Here is an 18,436-nt window from a genome sequence, read left to right on the forward strand (position 1 = left end):
GTTTGATCCAGTACCACGTGACACATTTTCTCCACAGTTCTTTCATGGTTCCCACCTTGTTTAGTATGTCTGTTGTTGTTTATTACAGATTGTTGGGGTTTGCACTGAAGAATTGCATGCAGCTCAGCAGTGGAATGGTCAAGGGATTCTGGAACTGCTTCGGACTGTCCCAGTGTAAGTGGTCACATAGCCCATACAGGGGAGCATTTCTATAGAGAACAGTTCGGTTGTATATTTTTATTAACAATCTTTAACTTGCTGATGGAACTTATTTAATCTGTGCTGTAGCAAGAGATGGGAATTCCCTGCAAATCTGTTCTCACGCACAGACACTTAGATGGCAAATTAATGCATGTGGAAGTCCACATGTTCAGGGTGAAAGAGAATGAGGTCTTGAAAGCTTAATTTCCTTCCTCTTATGCCTGCAGGGTTTTCTCATTGGTTCTTCCTGGGATAACTGTTACTGGTGACCTTGCTGTTTAGTTCAAAGAAAGGAAGGAGAGGGTCTGGCTTACAAAACTGTCTGGAAGTACTGTCTAAAAGTGAGAAAGTCACTCTCAAACTTGGCCCACTCTTGGTGGGCCAGTTTGCAGCAGGAGCATTCATGAAAGTGAAGTTAATTGTTTTGCCATGGGAGAAATAACAAAGATGATATTGGGTTGAGGAAGAGATGGGTTTTAAATGGTAAATGATATGTTGATGCTTTGTTTGCTGCCAGGGTGCAGCTAAATCTTTTTGGCTTGCAGGTGTTTTGCTTAAACATTTTTAAATTCAGTGGAAGTTATTGCCATGTGGTTGTAACTCAAAAAGCCTTACTTTTTAAAGCAAAATAGTTCTGAATATTTGTTTCTGGGCACAATAGTACACTCTCCAGTGTCACAATAGCCTTGAATTGATTGATTATTTGGAGGAGCTGGACTTTTTCAACTTGAACTTTTCCCTTTTAGGCACAAGTGCAGATAATTCATGCAAATGCCCTAGAGTGAATTTGTTCAGCTGTAAGCTTTGTTTCTGGGTCCCTAAGACAATAAACACTGCCTGCAGCTCCCTTACCTCCTCTAAGTCAATACAGATACAGCACCTCTCTCCTCAGTCTATTCTCATGTTGGTTTTTTGCTTTTGTACTGTGGTATAAGCACCTTTCCAAGGTAAAAAATGAGACCCAAATGTTCATTGTTTGAAGGCAAAGCTGCAAGCTACTAAGCCATTGATGTGGAATTGGGGTAAAAGTCTCTTGCACCCCAGTAAGGAACTGTGGCAGGTCACACCCCTGAAGTTAATAATTCACAGCTTCCAAAGTGATGTGAAAAAACAAGTGGCTATCCATGCATCTGAAAACCTGTAAAATATTAACTTTTTTTGCTCCCACTCTTAAATGTTTTAGGAGACTAACACAAACTAGGCCAGAGGAGGGGGCTTTTGACTGCAATAACAAAGTATCTCATGAAAAAAATGAATTTTTTTAGGGCAGTTCCAAAAGACTTCAGTTTTTACTTCAAATGAAAAGCACTATCTAAGGCTGACTTCTGCAGTCTGGCTGCACTATGACCCAAAGTGAAGTCTCTGAGTATTTAATCTTCACAGTAATCTATTTTCTATCACCTTTGTTGGGAAACACCTTGAGCCTTCCAACTTTTATTGCTCATGATAACAAAGATTTCCCTGAGCCATCTGAGTACTTGGCCATGAAGTACCAATTGAGCAAAATGTCTGTTGTGATAGTATTTATCAGAGCAATAAGCTTTGTGGTACTGAACGTGACTGCCAATCTTGGTAAAAAGTGCAGTCCCACTGGGGCCCTGCTCTATTCTTAGATATGTAAGAGAGGAATAAATCTTGACTCCATGCCTTGCTCATCTTTCTTTGACTCAGGCTGCACTGGACTTCTCAGTCCCAGTTCATTTCCTGTAAGATTAAAACCTCTCTCAGCCTTGTGTGAGCAAGGGGGCCTGCACAGGGGATAGCAGCCCGTGCCAGTCCTGACTGCTGTGCACGTCTGGGTGCTGCCAGACGTGAGCTGATTAACTGCTAGGTCATGGAGGGCTTTTATTATTTATTTATTTGGAAAATGTAAAGGGCAAAGGCATGCTGTGGGATGTATACACTACATAGATGGGTTTCTAGGCTTATTTTAAACCCTTATCTTGTGCTTCCTTGCAGTACAGGTCCACTCTGAGGACCCTGTTGGAAAGTTCTAATTAAAGGGCTTATTTGGTTCATTACCTGTCTTTCTTTGTAGAGCTGGAGGCCCCTGGCTGATAACAGACATGCGAAGAGGAGAGACCATATTCGAGATTGACCCACATCTGCAAGTATGTCTTTAGTTCATAAAATGTCATGTCTCTTGCAGCAGCCAACTGTTATACAACAGTTCTAATATTTTCTGTAAAGGTGCTTGCATCTTCTCAATGTTTGTAATAATCCTGGAAAAGTCTTAGAAATTCTTTGCCCTCTTAGAGGTGGTTCAAGAGGGATTGTCCAGTCCCATGTGAATGGCAGCTCTAGGAAGAAAGATAGAGAAGAGAGACTAGGAAAATGGAATCTCCAGTTTGAGACAAATTGGAGATATTGGATTGGATGTTTTAGAAAGGAGGAATAAAGAAGATGAAGGACAGAATAATACAATATTTAGGAATGGTACACCAGGAAATTCTTCCTTCCTTTTATGTGCAAGTGTAAGGAGATATAACATGTAGAAATCTCAAAACCAACTAAGTACTATTTTTTCAGAGCAAATGTGATAGTGTAGTTCATTCCTGTAGGATATCACTTGAAGCCCACTTTACTGTGGACTGAGAAATTATGGGAACCCAAAAGTACCACATGCAGTTATTAATAATCCATGCAGGAAGAGATATTAACCCTTCTTCTTCAGAGTTCAATTTAATTTCTGAAATTTAAAGATAAGAATAGGACCTCTATGAAGAGGTTACTGTACTGTGGGCTTCTCCTGATCCATGCTTTTGGGAGACAGTTCTGCAATCCCTTCAGCAGAGCTGGAATACATGGTACTGGAGTGCATGTGTCCCCAGCAAATGCAGTGTGGTGCTGGCCATGTTTCAGTGAATCACTGAGTATTTGCCTTTAACAGAGAACTTATGGCTCAGCCTGGTAGGGCACGTGCAAATGTGCATGTTTTGTACAAGCAGTTGCTTATGGTCTGCATGTCTGTATCTGATTATTCTCAGTTGCATCACAGCATCTTTTACTTTGAAAGCTTAAGAACAAAACCAAATTCTACTTTTACTGGTTTTAAGGATTTGTTCATCTAGAATAACCCCAGTCTGAGAAACACAAAAAAATGTTCCACAAATGTTCCACAATGTGGGAGCTAATACAACTGAAAGTCCCATAAAGTTTTCAGACTTTCCAGAACCTTGCCCTCTCCCCTCCTGGAGGTGTTTCTGTTGTCTGCACACTGGTGATTCCTAATGATAACAAGGTTTTCTTCAATTTACTGTAAATGAAAAATAGCTCAGCTTACTGGAATCTGAGTCAGCTAAGGCAAGTTAAGGCAAATAAAAGAGTACCTCTGCCTCACCAATGTGTCCTGCTGCTGAAAGCTGCTATGTCTGTGGTCCTTCCGGACTTCCTCACATGGAGCACATTCCTGTTTCTGTTCTCTCTTGTCCTTGCAGAAGTGCAGATGGGCAGGTGTGTGTGTGCACACCTCCCTCCTGCTCTGCTGCTGCAGCCCCCAGGGATTCATAGAGCAAAATCTGCCCCTGAGTCCCACAAAGAGCCTCTGCTGAGCGCAGGGAGCAAGGCTGTGCCAGGCTGCCTTCAGCCCTGTCATGTGCCTTCTGCTCTAATTAGTGGGGAAAGGATAAAGTGTCATTTTCTTGGTGTTGGTGGAGGGTGTGTGAGACCAGAAAGGCAGCAGTGGAAGAGAGGTGGAGGGGAGGGAGGGAACAGGCAGAGAAACTGGACAACTTTCTTGGGAGCCAGCAAGCATGTCTGCCTGGGAAGCAGGCAGAGCTTGTTTGGAGGCTGCATTGTGTCTTGTGGGAATTGGTTGAGGCCTAAACTCAGCCCTGGCAGCAGCAGCTGTACTTTCTGTTCGGAGTTGCTGAGAATGGATCCCAACTAAGATGTCATCCCAGGATGTCAGCAATTAACACTGTGGCAACGCTGGCTGTTTTCTGTTCAGCCAGGCTTCCCTGTAGGCCATTCAGATTTCCCTGGCAGCACTGTCAAACAATTCCTGTCGGTCCCCAGCTCTGTGCCGATTCTCAGTGCTTTGCTTCTGTTTAGCAGATATCTCAGAAGAGAATAAAGCTGATTTGAATTTCCTGAGTTGTGGTTGCCGCTCTGCAGGTCACACTGCAGTGCTCTGGCTCGTTTAAAAAGGGATCAATGACTTAGAGCCTCAGAGCATCCCTCCCACATGCTGAGAGGAAAATGGGACAGAAATATCCTTTCTTTGAGGAAGGAAAGAGCTGAACCTCCTTTGCCCTGGGCTCCTCCAGCCTTCTGTTCATGCTGCCCTTTCAAGGAAGGAAGAAAAGCTCCTCAGTCCAGGCAAATCTTTGCTGGCTAAAGGTGGGGTAGAACTGTGCATTGCCAGAGCTATGAGTCTACACCGATTGGGGTTTTCTTTTACTTTTCCCCTTTTAACATAAATACTTGCAAACATTATGAAACAGGCATGCAAATTAGGCTGCCTTAAGCCAGCTCGTTTCCATCAGCTCCCCTTGATCTCCAAGGGATGCCAACAGAGCAGCACTTCTTCCCCTGAGGAAGTGCTCTGCAAGGCAGCTGAGCTGCAGATGAGAGTCCTTCCCCCTCCCCGAGGCTCTGCACTATGTCCGCAGGGTCTGCCTGGGAGTGGGGCCCTGGCTGCAGGGATGGGGGAGCAGATCCCACCAGAGCCTCACAGCCCTCTGGCCTCTTCTTCTCTGTGCTCAAGAGCAGGTTTGGTGGCTCTCCCATGCTTCCCCAATGACTGGGATAAAAAATAACTTTGCTGGCAAGCTACACCTCCCCAAGCCAGCTCATTTGGGTCCTCACAGAGCACCATGGAGGGTTCCCAAAGGAGCCACGTGCTAAATCTCACTTAGAGCATTGTCTGCATATGTAGGAACGGATGTATTTTTATTTCTTTCCCCACAACTTCTATTTCTGGGTGACACAACTAATTTTATGTTTAGGATAAAACAAAAGAGAATCAGCAGATTTATTATTTCTCAGATTTTCCTATTACGTTTTCAAGAAGCCAGTTTCCCCTGACGCTGGAGGAAGATCCTAACAAGGGGAGAAAAACAGAAGAAAGGCAGTCTCTTGAATGCTTAAGTCTAAGTCAAGACTGCTCTGATCCTGCAGTCAGCCACAGGCTCCTACCTCAATTTTGGGCCAAAGAGCGGGTTTTGGGAGGTGATCCAGATGAAAAAAAAAAAAAGAGTTGGCTCAAGGGAAGGGATAGGAGCACATGGAGGAGGGTGGGACTGCAGTCATTGCAAATTGCATCAACTTAAACCGCTGTGCAACCACACCCTGAATGCTTGTGTTTATCTTTGAGCTGCTCAAATCCTCTCTTGAATGGTCACAAGAACAGGCAATGCTCTTCCCAGGGTGCAGCATGCACAGTTGGGCAAGGGGAGGGATGTGTATGGGTTTAGGGTTTAGTCTGGAAACTGTTTCTTGGGGACGGATTTTGCAAAGAGCAAAATGTTTGCCCAATCTCATCTTCAGTGGCAATGTCACGCCAGAGGGTACTTACATGGGCTGGAGAGATCCTCTCACACTGTGTGTCACAGCACTCTGCTCTCTCCTCAAATCTTTGAAGTTTCTTGGGACTGCCTGCATTTTGAGGTGACACAGATGTGTGCAGAGAGATGCAGATCTTGCTGGTGCCACTGAGCAGCACCAGAGGCAACACCCCTTCAGAAAAGGTGGAAGCGAGCCTGGCCGGTTTGGTGCCAGGGAAGAGGTGCCAGCCCTTCCTCGGTGTAGCACAGCCCCGAGTTTGTTCAGCTCAACATTACCCCCTTGTGGGTCACAGGTGGAAATTCAGACTGATGCCCATGTCCAAAAAGGTGGAACTTCCTGAAGGAGTTCTGGCTGTAGCTTAGGGCAGTCTTGCTGGCAACAGATGCACATGTCCTTAAGAAAATGCCTGGTGCCTGAGAGCATCCAGCTGCTTATGATTGGTGTGTGACACCTTCTGAAACCCAAACACTGGTTACGTGCTTGGAAAGTCCAGTTTGCAAGGGAGGGAATTTGTTTATTTGCCAATAGAGAAAGCTATGCAAAAGCTTTGACATTGGAAACAGACCTGCGTTTCCTTGCACGTCCAAACTTGCATGTTTGTCCTTTATGGGGACACCCCAGCACATTGGAAAGCAGGGATTCTCTGGGCAGTTTGCAAATGATGAACCCATGTGAATGAGTCTCTCTATGAGCTGCTTTCATTGTGGGACACTTTGGTAAGGTTGGAAAGAGAACCTTAGTTATTCAGGGGTTTGTTATCATTGACATATAGGAGATCGACTGCCAAGCTGTGCTTCATGTCTTAAATATTTCAAGTTGGTGTAAATCAGTGCTAACAATGAAAGAAGCAATCCTGCACACCCCAGGCCATTGGTTTCCACCTTTCTCTCTCCCTGCTTTGTGCCTGTCAGGGGCACATAGTGAAGCAGTGGGGACAGGGTGGGATTTCAGACCAACTTGCTATGGAAAAGGTTTGTTTAGTTCAGAATGGCTTCCTGATTTGGCTCAATGTGCAGTTGCTGTTTGCTGACACAGCAAAGCACAGGGTCCGGAGAGTGGAAATTGCCCACAAAAGGGGATCTGCAGGAGCTGGTGAAGGTTGGGCTGTGCCATGGTGGTGCTCCAACTCAGGCTCAAGCCCCGCTCAAAAAAAGTCTTGGTGTTTTGAATCTTTTCAAGCAGGAGAGAGTCGACAAAGGGATTGAGACAGATGGCTCAAACCTGAGTGGAGTGAGTGCCAAATGTGCCTGGGATGACCTGAGCCGGCCACCGGAGGATGATGAAGACAGCAGGAGCATTTGCATTGGGACCCAGCCTCGGCGGCTCTCTGGGAAAGGTGAGAGGTCCTGGGCCAGGTCACTGTTGTGGCCTTTCAGCTTCTGTTCTGCTGGCTCTGGGCAGTGCACTGAGCCATGCTGCATCCTCGAGTTCATAACAAACTCCACTGCCATTGGGAGGCTTGGTGTGTCTCAGGGCAGCAAAATGGATTTTGGTCTCTTTGAAGAAGGCAGGAGAGAGGAAAAGAGTTCTTGGCATTATTTTGTCTAAACATTTCTTTCAGTTTTTAGGCAAATTGTAAACTGAATCTGCAAACTTAAACTGAGCACCTGCTGAAACCAGGACTGTAAACATCTGCAAGGTGAAGCAATTCCATTTTCCCAGGCTGTGTTTCCTTATTAACATTATCCCTTCTTGGGAAGCAAGTTGGACTGACTCTGCACATTGCTGCAGCTGAGCTCAAGGAATTTGTGCAAATGCAGAACTCTAAAAAGAAGAATTAAAAAACCGTGGAGTTTCCCTTTGCAGTGAGATGCCTTCTCAGGGTAGAGATGTCATAGCCATTACATAGGCTTGAAATTATGCATATTACCTTTCAAATGGGTGAAGCAACATAAAATTTAAGGGCTTGAGATTTCCTGGAATTAACAATGGTTTCCACAGGAATGGCATCTGTTCTTAAATCCATGGTAAAAATTAGTTAAATGCATACAGCCTGTCTTCTGGCTTCTGTGCAAGTATTTTGAACTGCACTAGATCTAAAAAGGCTGTTTTGTCTCAGCCTTGAAATGAAAAGTTCAAGAGAGGTATACATGATGAAATTTGTATATTCTTCAAAAGATTTTTAAATAATTTGGGGGTTTTTTCTCTACCTAATTCTCACATGTCTCAAAAATAAATGAGGAAACTTCTAAGAAAGGCAGGAAAGCTTCCTATTGAAAGTATTTGGCCAGTAGACGTTTCAGAAAAAGGCAGAAGTAAAAAGACTGCATCTGAACTGCATAATTTGCAGCTTATTTTCAGATTTGAGCTTGAGGCTAAAGGTTGCCCTGCATAAAAATCCCTCCCTTTATGAATCTTGTTGTAAATTAATCAACAGATTTCCAAAGCCAATTGCAAAAAACTTGGAAACCTTCATACATTCATCTGGGAAAGGAATAAGTTCCTGTTATGCCTAATGGGAAAAATTATTTCCAGTACAAAGGTTTGGAAGTGTCAGGAGGTTCTATGAGAGTTAGAGAACCAACAAACACCTCATTTATGAAAATTTACAAAACTACTCAGAATTTCTTCATCAGGAGGACTCAGTACCAAAGATTCCAGCTCTCCTTGCCTGACATAACAATGAAGCCCAAACAAGGGAATTCAAGCTGACATTATAAAGTGAAATAAGGAAGTTCAGGAAAGTGCAGTTAAGTGTTACCCCATAACATTTCTACACTTCTTTCTGAATGGGAAGAGTTTAGAAGAAACACACCTGGTATCTTCTTGTGCCTATGTTGTTTCTGGGGATTCTAAATCATGTTAAAAAATTCTCTTTGCAGATACAGAGCAAATCAGGGAGACTTTGCGGAGAGGGCTTGAGATTAACAGCAAACCTGTCCTACCTCCTATCAATGCACAAAGACAGAATGGGTTGAACCTCGACCGAGCACCGTGAGTTTCACCCTGCACATTCACATGGTGGCTGAGGGAGGCTAAAGAGCTCAGCATGGAAAACAAAGTTAAGGTGGGGTGGGAAAGGACTTGGCAAGGGGAGAGGAAAGCTGGCAGTGAACACTTGCAAAGCGCAAAGATGGGTGGAGAAGAGTTGTTCAGGCTGGATAAATGGGCTAGTACTCAGGAGGGCAGCTTTTTAGAGGGGTTTTGGACAAACTGTGCTAATGCACAGTGGCTCTGACTGTTCTGTAGAACCTGCTGTTCATGGTCTTCAGTGTTTGAATTCAGACTGGAGTGATCCCTGTAAAAAGTACTGTGCTGAAAAGTGCTATGGTATCAGTAGAGGTAGGTGGCATAGGTGACTGCTGATGTTTTTTCCTGAGTATTTTGTTTTCAAGCTCATAATTACAAACCTTTCAGTTAAAATGTTTTTTTTTTTTTTCTTTTTAAGTGACTTTGATCTTGCCTTGCTTAAACAGGTGGGCTCTGTCAGTAATTACATGCCAATAACACCTGGGTCTCTAATAGCAGTAGTCTAACAGGTGATTTAAGTGGGACTAGGGTGGCCCCTAGATCTCTCTTGTAACTTCTGGCTTTAGTGAATCTATTATCTGTATGTCTGTCCTTCTGGGCTTCTCCCCTTCCCCTCTTAGACTTCAGGTGCTAGTTCAGTGCCTTCCCATCAATGTTAATATTCTCATCTAAATGATACAGAAAGACAGACATCTTTGCTGCACTCTTTCTTCTTGATATTTCCTTTGGTTTCTTAGTCTCTGATGAACATCTCTGCTTTCTGCTTTCAAGAGTAAAGATCAGCATGAGATCAGCACTTCCCTGTAGTGCCAGGCAGGGACAGTACCCTGGTCTGTTTCAATTCCTGTTTCATTCTTGATTCAAACATTTCATGAGAAAAATATTTCTTGTTACTGTCCTTACTTGTTCCATTTTGTGAGTGACTTCCAATTTGCCGAATAAATGAATGTTTATGAGTTGCCTAATCCCTTTGGGGGAAGTATTATGTGTCAAATGCTGATTCTTTTTGCTAATATGTAATATGAGATATAGGTACTTACATTAAAAAAAATCTCAAGTGACTTTATTATTGCTTTAGGAATAACCTTGCTTTTGCCATATAGTAATTATATGGAGTCAAATTCTGATTTGATTCAGGTTTTGAGGAGTATTTCTCTGCCTGCAGGTTGGTCACATTGGACCATTGGTTGGTCCCACTGAAATAAATATAAAATTGTACCATGTGAATTGCACAAATCACACCCAGCCTTGGAGAGCTCAAAAGTACTGGGCAGCATTTCTCACAGATTCTGGGCTCCTGCATGCATCTGTTTGCCCAGTGTAAGCTGTGAGTCCCCAGTGGTTGAGGGTGACCACAAACATTTTGGGTGCACGTCAGGTCAAGGAGGCAGCTGATGGGTAAGCCTTAATGCTGGGAGGCAGTTGATGCTTAGATAAGAGAGCTTTACGTTATTCAGGGTGAGATAAACAGAGATACATTTGAGACAGAGTGGTGAAAGGTTAGCAGAGGTCTAAGATGAAGCAGACAAATATTTACCTGGGTTTTTAACTGTTCTGAGACAGAAGAAGGCAGGTCAAATTCAGAGCCTCACATCTGTAACAGTGCTCTCTGTTGCAAATCTCTCTTACCTGCAGCAGCTGCACACTCCCCCTGCCTGAAGCCTGAGTGGCAGGAATGGCTGGTTCCCAATGTTTGCCTCCTAGGAGCTCAATACATTTCTCTGAGATCTATGGTTACCACTGGGGAAACTGATGGGTCACCTGTTTCTCCATAAGTACTTCAGTTAAGGAAAGACAGATATCAGCTGTGTTACTGTGGTGATACTGTTGGAGAGATAGGGGAAATCTCAGCTTAAAACAGCAGTGTGTCCTGATACTTTCTTCCTCCATCTTACTAGATGCTGCTTTGAGAGGGGTTTGGGAAAGGTTTTCTTCTCCTTGTGCAGTTGTTTCTCCTCTCCATGTAGCAGATACAATGGGACTTGTTCAGTGCATTGACCATACCAAAAGGGGTGGTTTGTGCTGGAAAGCAATGTTTACTTACAACCTCTGACTAACTAGTACTTAAATCAGACCTGATGATTACTCTTACTGTGGCTAAATCTGATCAGTCAACACATTTTCCAGAACACTGTGGTATAGATGAAGCAGAAGAGGAAGATCTTGTTATGTCTCCGCCTTCCTTAACACACTGTCTCAGCATGTCTCATGCATTTGAGCAAAATTGCTCAATGTGCAGTAAGTACAAAAGCGTGATATGGAGACTCTCATCTCCAGCTGCTGCACAGGAATGCAACTTAGGAGCTCAGCTTTTGCATGCAGCAATATATCTACATCCATGTTCCCTGCAGGTACCTGCAGAGGTAAAGGCTGAGACACAAAAGGCACAAACCCAGTGCAGTTATAACTCTTCCATAGGACTCCTGAGCACCTGAGATGAAGGACATTTCTGTACATGGATCTAGTGCTTCTGGTGCGATCCTTGCTTGCATTGCTTGGGCCTGGTAGGGCTGGGACTCAGGTCTGTCCTGTGCTGTAAATCTTGTGTAATCAAAGACACGTAATTTAACTATTGAGCTTCAGTTCTGAATCAATAAAATGGGACTAATAACAATGTCATCTTGAGGCACCACAAGGATAAATATGTTAATGATTACGAGGTGCTGGCTGATGGGAAGCAGGCTGGTGTGTAATCATATCCTGCACTGTACACACCAAATCATAAAAAATCAAACCTGTGGTTCTTTGCAAGGGTGCTGTGAATAACTAGTGCATTAGAAGTTCTTTAGGAACTTGACCAAAACACTCTCTTGGGGCATGGAAAATTGTTTCAAATCTGCTTTCTGTAGGGAGCGCTGCAGAACCCCAGGCTGTCAAATTTGCACCCAGCTGACAGTAGGATGTTAAAGTCTGACACAGACTCTAAGGGCTTTGTGTAGAAGAGGAATGTGCTGTTTATTTATCATGGATTTGCAACCACCAACTGCTTTCCTAGTAGCTTTCTTCCCTTTCTTTTATCCTAACCCTACCACCCACACACAATAATCTATCAAGGTTTAAAGCAGACAACCTGTTCTGCATTCAGCATCACAAATAGTGTCAGAAACACTCAAGCTTTTGAATATTTATTTGTATAAAATGTAGAGGATCTGGATTCCATATAGATTTCCCAGTCTTTGTATCGTTACAGTTTCCAGTGCTTATGCAAAAACCTCATATTATTTGGTTGCAGATAGGACTTGATTCAGTATTTTGGCTCCAGCAAAGCATATACTGACATGTTAAGCATTCATATTACCAGTTGTTCACTGTCCCAGAGTCCTAAAAAAAAAGTTCCTTTGAGAAAAAGCTGGTTTCTGTCAAAACCCTGCTGGGCAGCTGTAGTACTTTGATTCATTAGTGTTATTACTGTAGACTGTGTAGCCCTTTTTCTCCTAAGGATATGAATAAAAGCACACTTAAAGCTTAAAACTGCATTGGACATCTGTTTCTCAAAATGACTGTTGGCTCAGTTCATAAGCAGCCATTAAATCAGTTTGTACGTATTAACAAAGGAACATGTGAATTAATCTTTGGAAACATGACTAATCATTTTGAACATAGGTAACTGAATACTCTCAATTACCACTTGGAGAAATAAGACGTGCATGAATTCCAGTGTGCATTTCAGTGGCACATTATTTGTTTCTTAGGACCCATCAGCTGAGTAGGTGCTGCTGAGACACACAGAAAAGCAAGGCTCCCAGTCCTCTGAGTCGTGTAGATTGACTCTTGTTGGATACAGAGAACTGTTACCCGTAGGGGATGTTTAAATGTCAGACTAAACACTGCTGCTGTCAAGCCCTCAGTGGGCTGGAAGCTCCAGATGTCAAAGTTCAGTGACACTTGTGGAGTCTTGCTTCGATCACTATTTAATTTCTTGATGTAATAATTTCTGGGGCCAAGTCTTTGGTTGTCTCTGGTAATTAGCTCTGTGCTCTCCTGTACAGTAGGTGAGTAGAATCTCCATGTTACAGATTAGGACAGCAGAGTTAATTTGCCACAGTTGCAGTGAGAGCCAGCACTGGGATAGGGGAATTCTTGACCTTTTCCACCCCTCAAGGGCCCCCTTGATCATGCAGCATTGCTGAAATTGATGTTTTTCTGCCTCTTGGCTGACTCAGACTGTTCCACTGTGAGTCAAGGCATGGAGTAGAAACCTAGTGCTAGCACACTGCATTACTGCATGTGTTGAAGCTAAAATTATCTGTGATTGTTGCATTTCATTGTGCCAGAATTCAGGTGTGCCCACGCACACCCCAGTGTCTGAACATTAGGTTTGAGTGATAGAAAAGGGTCTCCAAAGTCTGTATTAATTTGATAAGACTTTTCCATCATGTCTCTGCTGTTCATAACTCTCCCCCTTCTCAAGAAGGATCAAGTGGTGTGGTTCACATGCCTGACTCTCATATTTCTGTCTGGGATTTCCCAGGTAATTGTGCTGGTCCCTTATGTATGATGTCCCATTTGTCCAGGGACCCACAGAAACCTCAAGTCCCATCTGCATTCAATTTCTAGGCAGAAAGAGAGTTTGAGTCTAGGGAAACCTGAACATATGGTAGCCCTGTAGCCATGTGCTAATTCCATTCAGCCCTGAACCGTTTCCAGCTGTGCAAGGAAATGAAGGCAGGTTCCTGGCAGAGTAGGGAACAACCCTCCGGCAGGTGGGGCTGGCAGGACTGTCCTGGCAGTGACCTGCTGGAGCTCTGCACTCTGAGCATCTCAGGTGGTTACCCTCCCCTCGTGGGAAGAGAGAGGAGTTGTGTCCAGAATTCCTCCTGGGATAACCCCAGACTATCACATGGTGTGCCTGGTTTGGAGCACATGAGTAATAGTGGCACTGCTTCCAGGGCTGGAGTCCACTGCTCCTGGAGTTCTTGGTAAATAGGGCACACAAATGGAGCAACACTGGGTTAGTGCACATTAACAAGCTCCATCTGAGCAGCGTTTCTGAGGAAGCTCTGCCAGTAATACCAAAATGCAGGATTTGCTTGGAGGCGAGTCTGCACTTTGCTTCTCCCAGTTGCACTGGGTTTTCATTCTGCTTTGCTTGGGCAGAGGGAAGCTGTTGTCTTTGTAGCTGGTTTCCTGTCTTCAGTTCTTGGAGGCAAACTTTACATAAAGAGGAGCATTTCAGCATTCTCTGAAGCTGTCTGGTTCTGGCTAGGCTTTCTGATTCTGCAACCACTAAGCAGTAAGTTTCCAATCCAGTCCTGCTTATTTAGGCATGCTCTCTCATCGAGTCACCATTCAGTGGTATCCTGGTTGAGTCAGGAATGCTGAATGGAGGGAGGCAATATACGTTAGGGAGTGTCTCTCAGCGTGAGGCTGAGTGCTGGGTGACAGGATTGCAAACTAGGAAAGCAAATGTCTGGAAAACCAGTGTCAGTAGAAGTGCAAAGCAGTCACCATGCTATTAATTTGCACTCCTGCATAGTTTTCCCCATCTAAGGGTCCGAAAGTGCTTTGCAAACATTGACTTAATCCTTCCATGCCCCTACATGGAAAAATGTCTCAGTTTTACAGGCAAGGAACCTGAAGCATAAAAGAGTTGTTTGACTTCTCTCATGAGTCTGCAGGGTGCCAGTGGCACAGCTTAAATCTCTCAATTCCACTTCAGCTGCAGGTCTTGGAACAGTCTGGCCCCTGCAAGCTCTGACAGTGGTTATTATGCAGCTTTCCAAAGGGATATGTGAGTGGCAAGAAGATTGTTGCTACTGGCATTGTCCTAGCAGCCCTTCCCTGCCAGGAAATGCACACAGAACATCGTCACCATCCTGTTTAACCAGGCTGAGGAGCACCCAAGTCTGAGCACTCGGAGTGGGCTTGTCTCAGTATGACCACAGCAGGAGCTGTAACCATGTCCTCCCCAGTTCTGCACTCGCCTCTGTGCGTGCCTGACGGGTGCTGGAACTCTGTGTGCCAAGGTGCTTAGGGCTCTTTCCCACAGCTGCTGGTTTGCCCTTCAGGGGAGACTGTGGGAAAGAGACTGAAAGATTGTTGGCACTTAAGTGATCTTTGACCATATCTTCATGAGGGAGTGAGGAGGTTTGAAACAACCACGGTTGGAAAGGGAAGAAGGGAGAGTGGAAGGAGGGGGTGGGAGGGGAAGAAAGGAAAAGTGGCCCGACCTTTCTCTCTCAGCTGTGCAGGCCTGCACTGGTGGTTTGCATTTGCTAACTCACAGTACTGAATTTTATATGGAGGGAGCAAGGAACAAGGACAGAAACTAACTTCAGTGAGGCAGTGGGCACCCACTCCTGGAAGGGGCCCCTGCTGTGGCCAGCTTCCAACAGCAAGTCCTTTGTGGTTTCGATACGTGGCAAGGTAGCTTGGAAATGCAGCAAAATTATGCTCCATATCAGCAACAGAGCTTGGAGGGGAACTGAGACTTCCTTCCTTGACAGATCCATGAGATCAAGCGCTCTGATCATAAAGCAAAGCGCAAACACAAGAATAAATAAACCTTTCTTAATCCAATCAACCTGGTTATTCTTGAATCCCATAAAATAACTGCCAGTGGTTGCTTGAGGAGTTGCTATAAACATGACTTATAAGGAGGGGACATCCAAACTTTGTGCAACCTAGTGATTGCATTGGCGATTTTCCAGGATCCCCAGGGGCTGCTGCTAATTGGCATCAAATTAAGCAGGTTGCAGCCACCCTCATCTTTAATACAAAGAGAGGGCCCCCGGGAGGCTACAGGTTCCAGCGTGTGGCCTTCTCACATCAAGAAGGAGCACAGCACACTGGGACATAGAGTCTCCTCAGGCCCTTTGCCCTTGTTGACAGATCTGGGGAAGCTGCAGACCACACTGGACACCTTTACAATGGCTTGATCATGCTCTCTTTCTTAGAAAAAGAGAAAAAAAATCAACTATGGCTTTGGTTAAGTTCATGTTAATCAGCATTCATGAGACTTAACAAAAAAACAACAAACATAATTTCCTCCCTCTCTCCTCCACCCAGAAGCAGACTACTGGTAGAAACTGAAGCTGGAAAAAATAGTTGAAAGTCAGCTAAAGTCACCTTGGTAACTGCAGCAATACACTTGCCCAGAACAGGAGACATCAAACCCAACTACAAACAGCTTTAAAGAAACAAAAAGAATGTAATCATCTAAAGAATTAATCTGACAACTGCCCACGTTTACACCTCCCACAAGCTCCCAATCAGAGGGAAATGCGCTTTAATCTCCTCCAACTCCCCTCCAGTTTCACAAAACACTAGATGTGCAGTCTTTAAACTGGGGCATTTCCGGCATGCTGCTTCCATTTAAATCTGCCTTTCCTAATGCAGCAGCCCTGGCTTTTGCAGAGTTGTTTTTTCTGGACACTGAGAAACATGAATTTTTTTGTGGGGGTTGGACAAAGTATTAAATCTGGCATAGACAAAGTTTGCAACATTTTTTGTGATAGTCAGCTAGATCTTAGTCATAACAAGTAAAACTCCACTGACTCTTGCTGCTGATTTATTTGGTGATGGGGTGGAGGAAGCAAAGACTTACGGGTAACTGACAGTCGTAAAACCAGGGATGTTAGTGTTAGAAAGCAAACTTTTTCTACATTTTTTTCTGAGTCTGAAAACTACAAGCTGTGGATGTCAATGTGTGTTAGGATATGAGCTTTTTATTAATAACAACCTAGAGGTCCTGCTGAACCTTCATTTGGGTGATCACCCTTTGGAAGGGGCAGCACAAGGGTTTCCAATCCCAAAGAGAGAATTTTACTGGGTCTTTCTTAGTCCCCATGTCATGCAACATCTTTCCAAGCCTGAAAATGATGGCACTGTGACTTCCTAATGTGTTATGTGCATTCCACTATATGCAATTCTTGTTTAGAAAGGTCTACCTTAGACCGAAGGTTATTTGGTTTCTGCTATTGGAGTTTCACCCTTCATTTTAAATACCTTAAATTGTGTGAGCTCCTCTGAAGGGAAACAAGAGACACAGAGTATGAGTATTTTGGAAAGGATTAATCCTTTCATGTCATTCACAGAATTAACTACCATTTTGCTTCACCTTTTTGACAGAAGGGCTGGTTACTTATTAATGTGAAGTCATAATTATTGACAGCCGTAAAGTCATGACAGTTCCATTTGATAGTTATACATTAGTCAACATCTTCTCTTGAGCATGTAATGACAAACAGCATTTGCTGGTTTTAATAAGACTCAGAAAGCTTTGCCCCTTGCCTCCAGAATTATTGTCGTCATTCCTATTATTGCATTAACAACTGGAGGCTGTTCCCCCTCCGGACTGCGGCCCCATTGTGCTCGCAGCTGTACTGGCTAGCATGGTGGAAACCTAAAAACCCACCTTCAGCTCAGTGGGATTTGGAGCCCAGGGTTGTGGGGAGCTGTCCTGCAGCTCTCTGTCCTGCTGAAGCACAAATCTCACACCGTGGATTGCCTGTGAGGCTGTTCTGAGATGTCCCCATGCCTGGCACGCTTAGTCCAGGTGAGCAGGGCACAGTCTCTTGTCTGGAGCAGTAACATTGCTGTAAAACTCCTGATCCACTCCACAGTGCCTAAACTCTGCAACTGCATTTAGGAGTGCAAGTTTATAGCTTGTCTGAAAATCATGCATTGCTAATGGCTGACCCTTTTGGTAGGGGCTGATAAATGAATGATTGGAAGCTGGAGACCACAGGCTGACTTTCCCACAGCTCACTGTGTATATAAGATCTGATAAGGAAGTTGAGACAAAGCTTAGCTTAAGGTCAACTGATCATTAATCAACTGTAACTGCACTTCTCAGGTAATCAGCCTGAAAAATGCTGGCCTGCTCCACTCTTTGAAGACCCCACCTAGAAAGAGCTATAAAATGTTTGCTGAAGTAGATTAAACACAACTTTAAGTGCCACACATAGACTACAAAGCATGTTGTGTCTTTGCTTCAGGGTTAACCCACTAAAGTGACACTCTGCTGACTGTCAGTCCATCAGCCCACCCTGTGCATAAGCTGTATCCTAATTTACCATGTCCCTGCTGGATTCACTACTACTTTTGTGTGTTGCTAAAGAAGAAAATAGGGCATGCTTTTACAGTTTTTATCTTACAGAGAGCTGAGCTGCTCTGTTATCTTTTTTCTACATGTCTGTGACCTGGTCATGCAGTGTATTTAAGGTTGGACCATGAGATATCAGAGTTTAGCTGTTTCAGAGTGGGCACTCAGCAGCATGGGTAAAGGGCTCACATGGGACTGGGTGACCTGGCAGAAGCAACAGGCTGATCTGCACTGAACTGCACTGCTATGTGTGTGGCTGGTGGGAGTAATTTTGGGACAGCTCTCAAAGGTAAAATCAAGTAAAGGTGTCATCTAGGTCAGCTCATGAGGGTGAAGCTGATTCTTTACAATCATTTCCAGATGTACACTAATGACAGTTCAGCTTGGATGGAGGAAGGATCCAGGCTTGTTTTAACAGTGTTCCCAAATGGAGCCACAGCTTGATAGCCTTGTTTGGCTTTTGGTTCTTGTGGCACAATGGAGGTACATTGCAATATGGAATCTTAGTGCCCTCCTGCTTTCCCTGTCCCTCTCCTCTGGCGATTCTGTACTGTAGAAACTATCTTAACAAAGTCTTACCTCTGTTAAATTCTTGTGGAATGCCAGGTGACAAGGATATAAATCACTTATCAGACACTTCTCATCAGTCCATGTCATCCATTAAAGTCATAACCCATCCTGTCCTTTATTCTTTGTTCCAGACTGTCAAGT

General features: G+C 44.1%; 1 protein-coding gene across 2 annotated transcripts in view; it reads left to right on the top strand.

Moving 5' to 3' along the window:
* SUFU (SUFU negative regulator of hedgehog signaling) overlaps positions 1–18,436 on the top strand; it is an 88,240-nt gene that overhangs the window by 44,203 nt on the left and 25,601 nt on the right. The window contains exons 5-8 of one of the 2 annotated variants that reach the window (XM_014275566.3): positions 89–174; positions 2,240–2,312; positions 6,889–7,045; positions 8,532–8,643. In XM_014275566.3, the coding sequence (XP_014131041.1) occupies positions 89–174; positions 2,240–2,312; positions 6,889–7,045; positions 8,532–8,643 (428 nt within the window). The remainder of the gene's footprint in view (positions 1–88; positions 175–2,239; positions 2,313–6,888; positions 7,046–8,531; positions 8,644–18,436) is intronic. The other variant, XM_005481139.4, reaches the window with a different exon arrangement.

Source organism: Zonotrichia albicollis, chromosome 7, assembly GCF_047830755.1.
Source record: "Zonotrichia albicollis isolate bZonAlb1 chromosome 7, bZonAlb1.hap1, whole genome shotgun sequence".
In the NCBI taxonomy this organism is placed as follows: domain Eukaryota; kingdom Metazoa; phylum Chordata; class Aves; order Passeriformes; family Passerellidae; genus Zonotrichia; species Zonotrichia albicollis.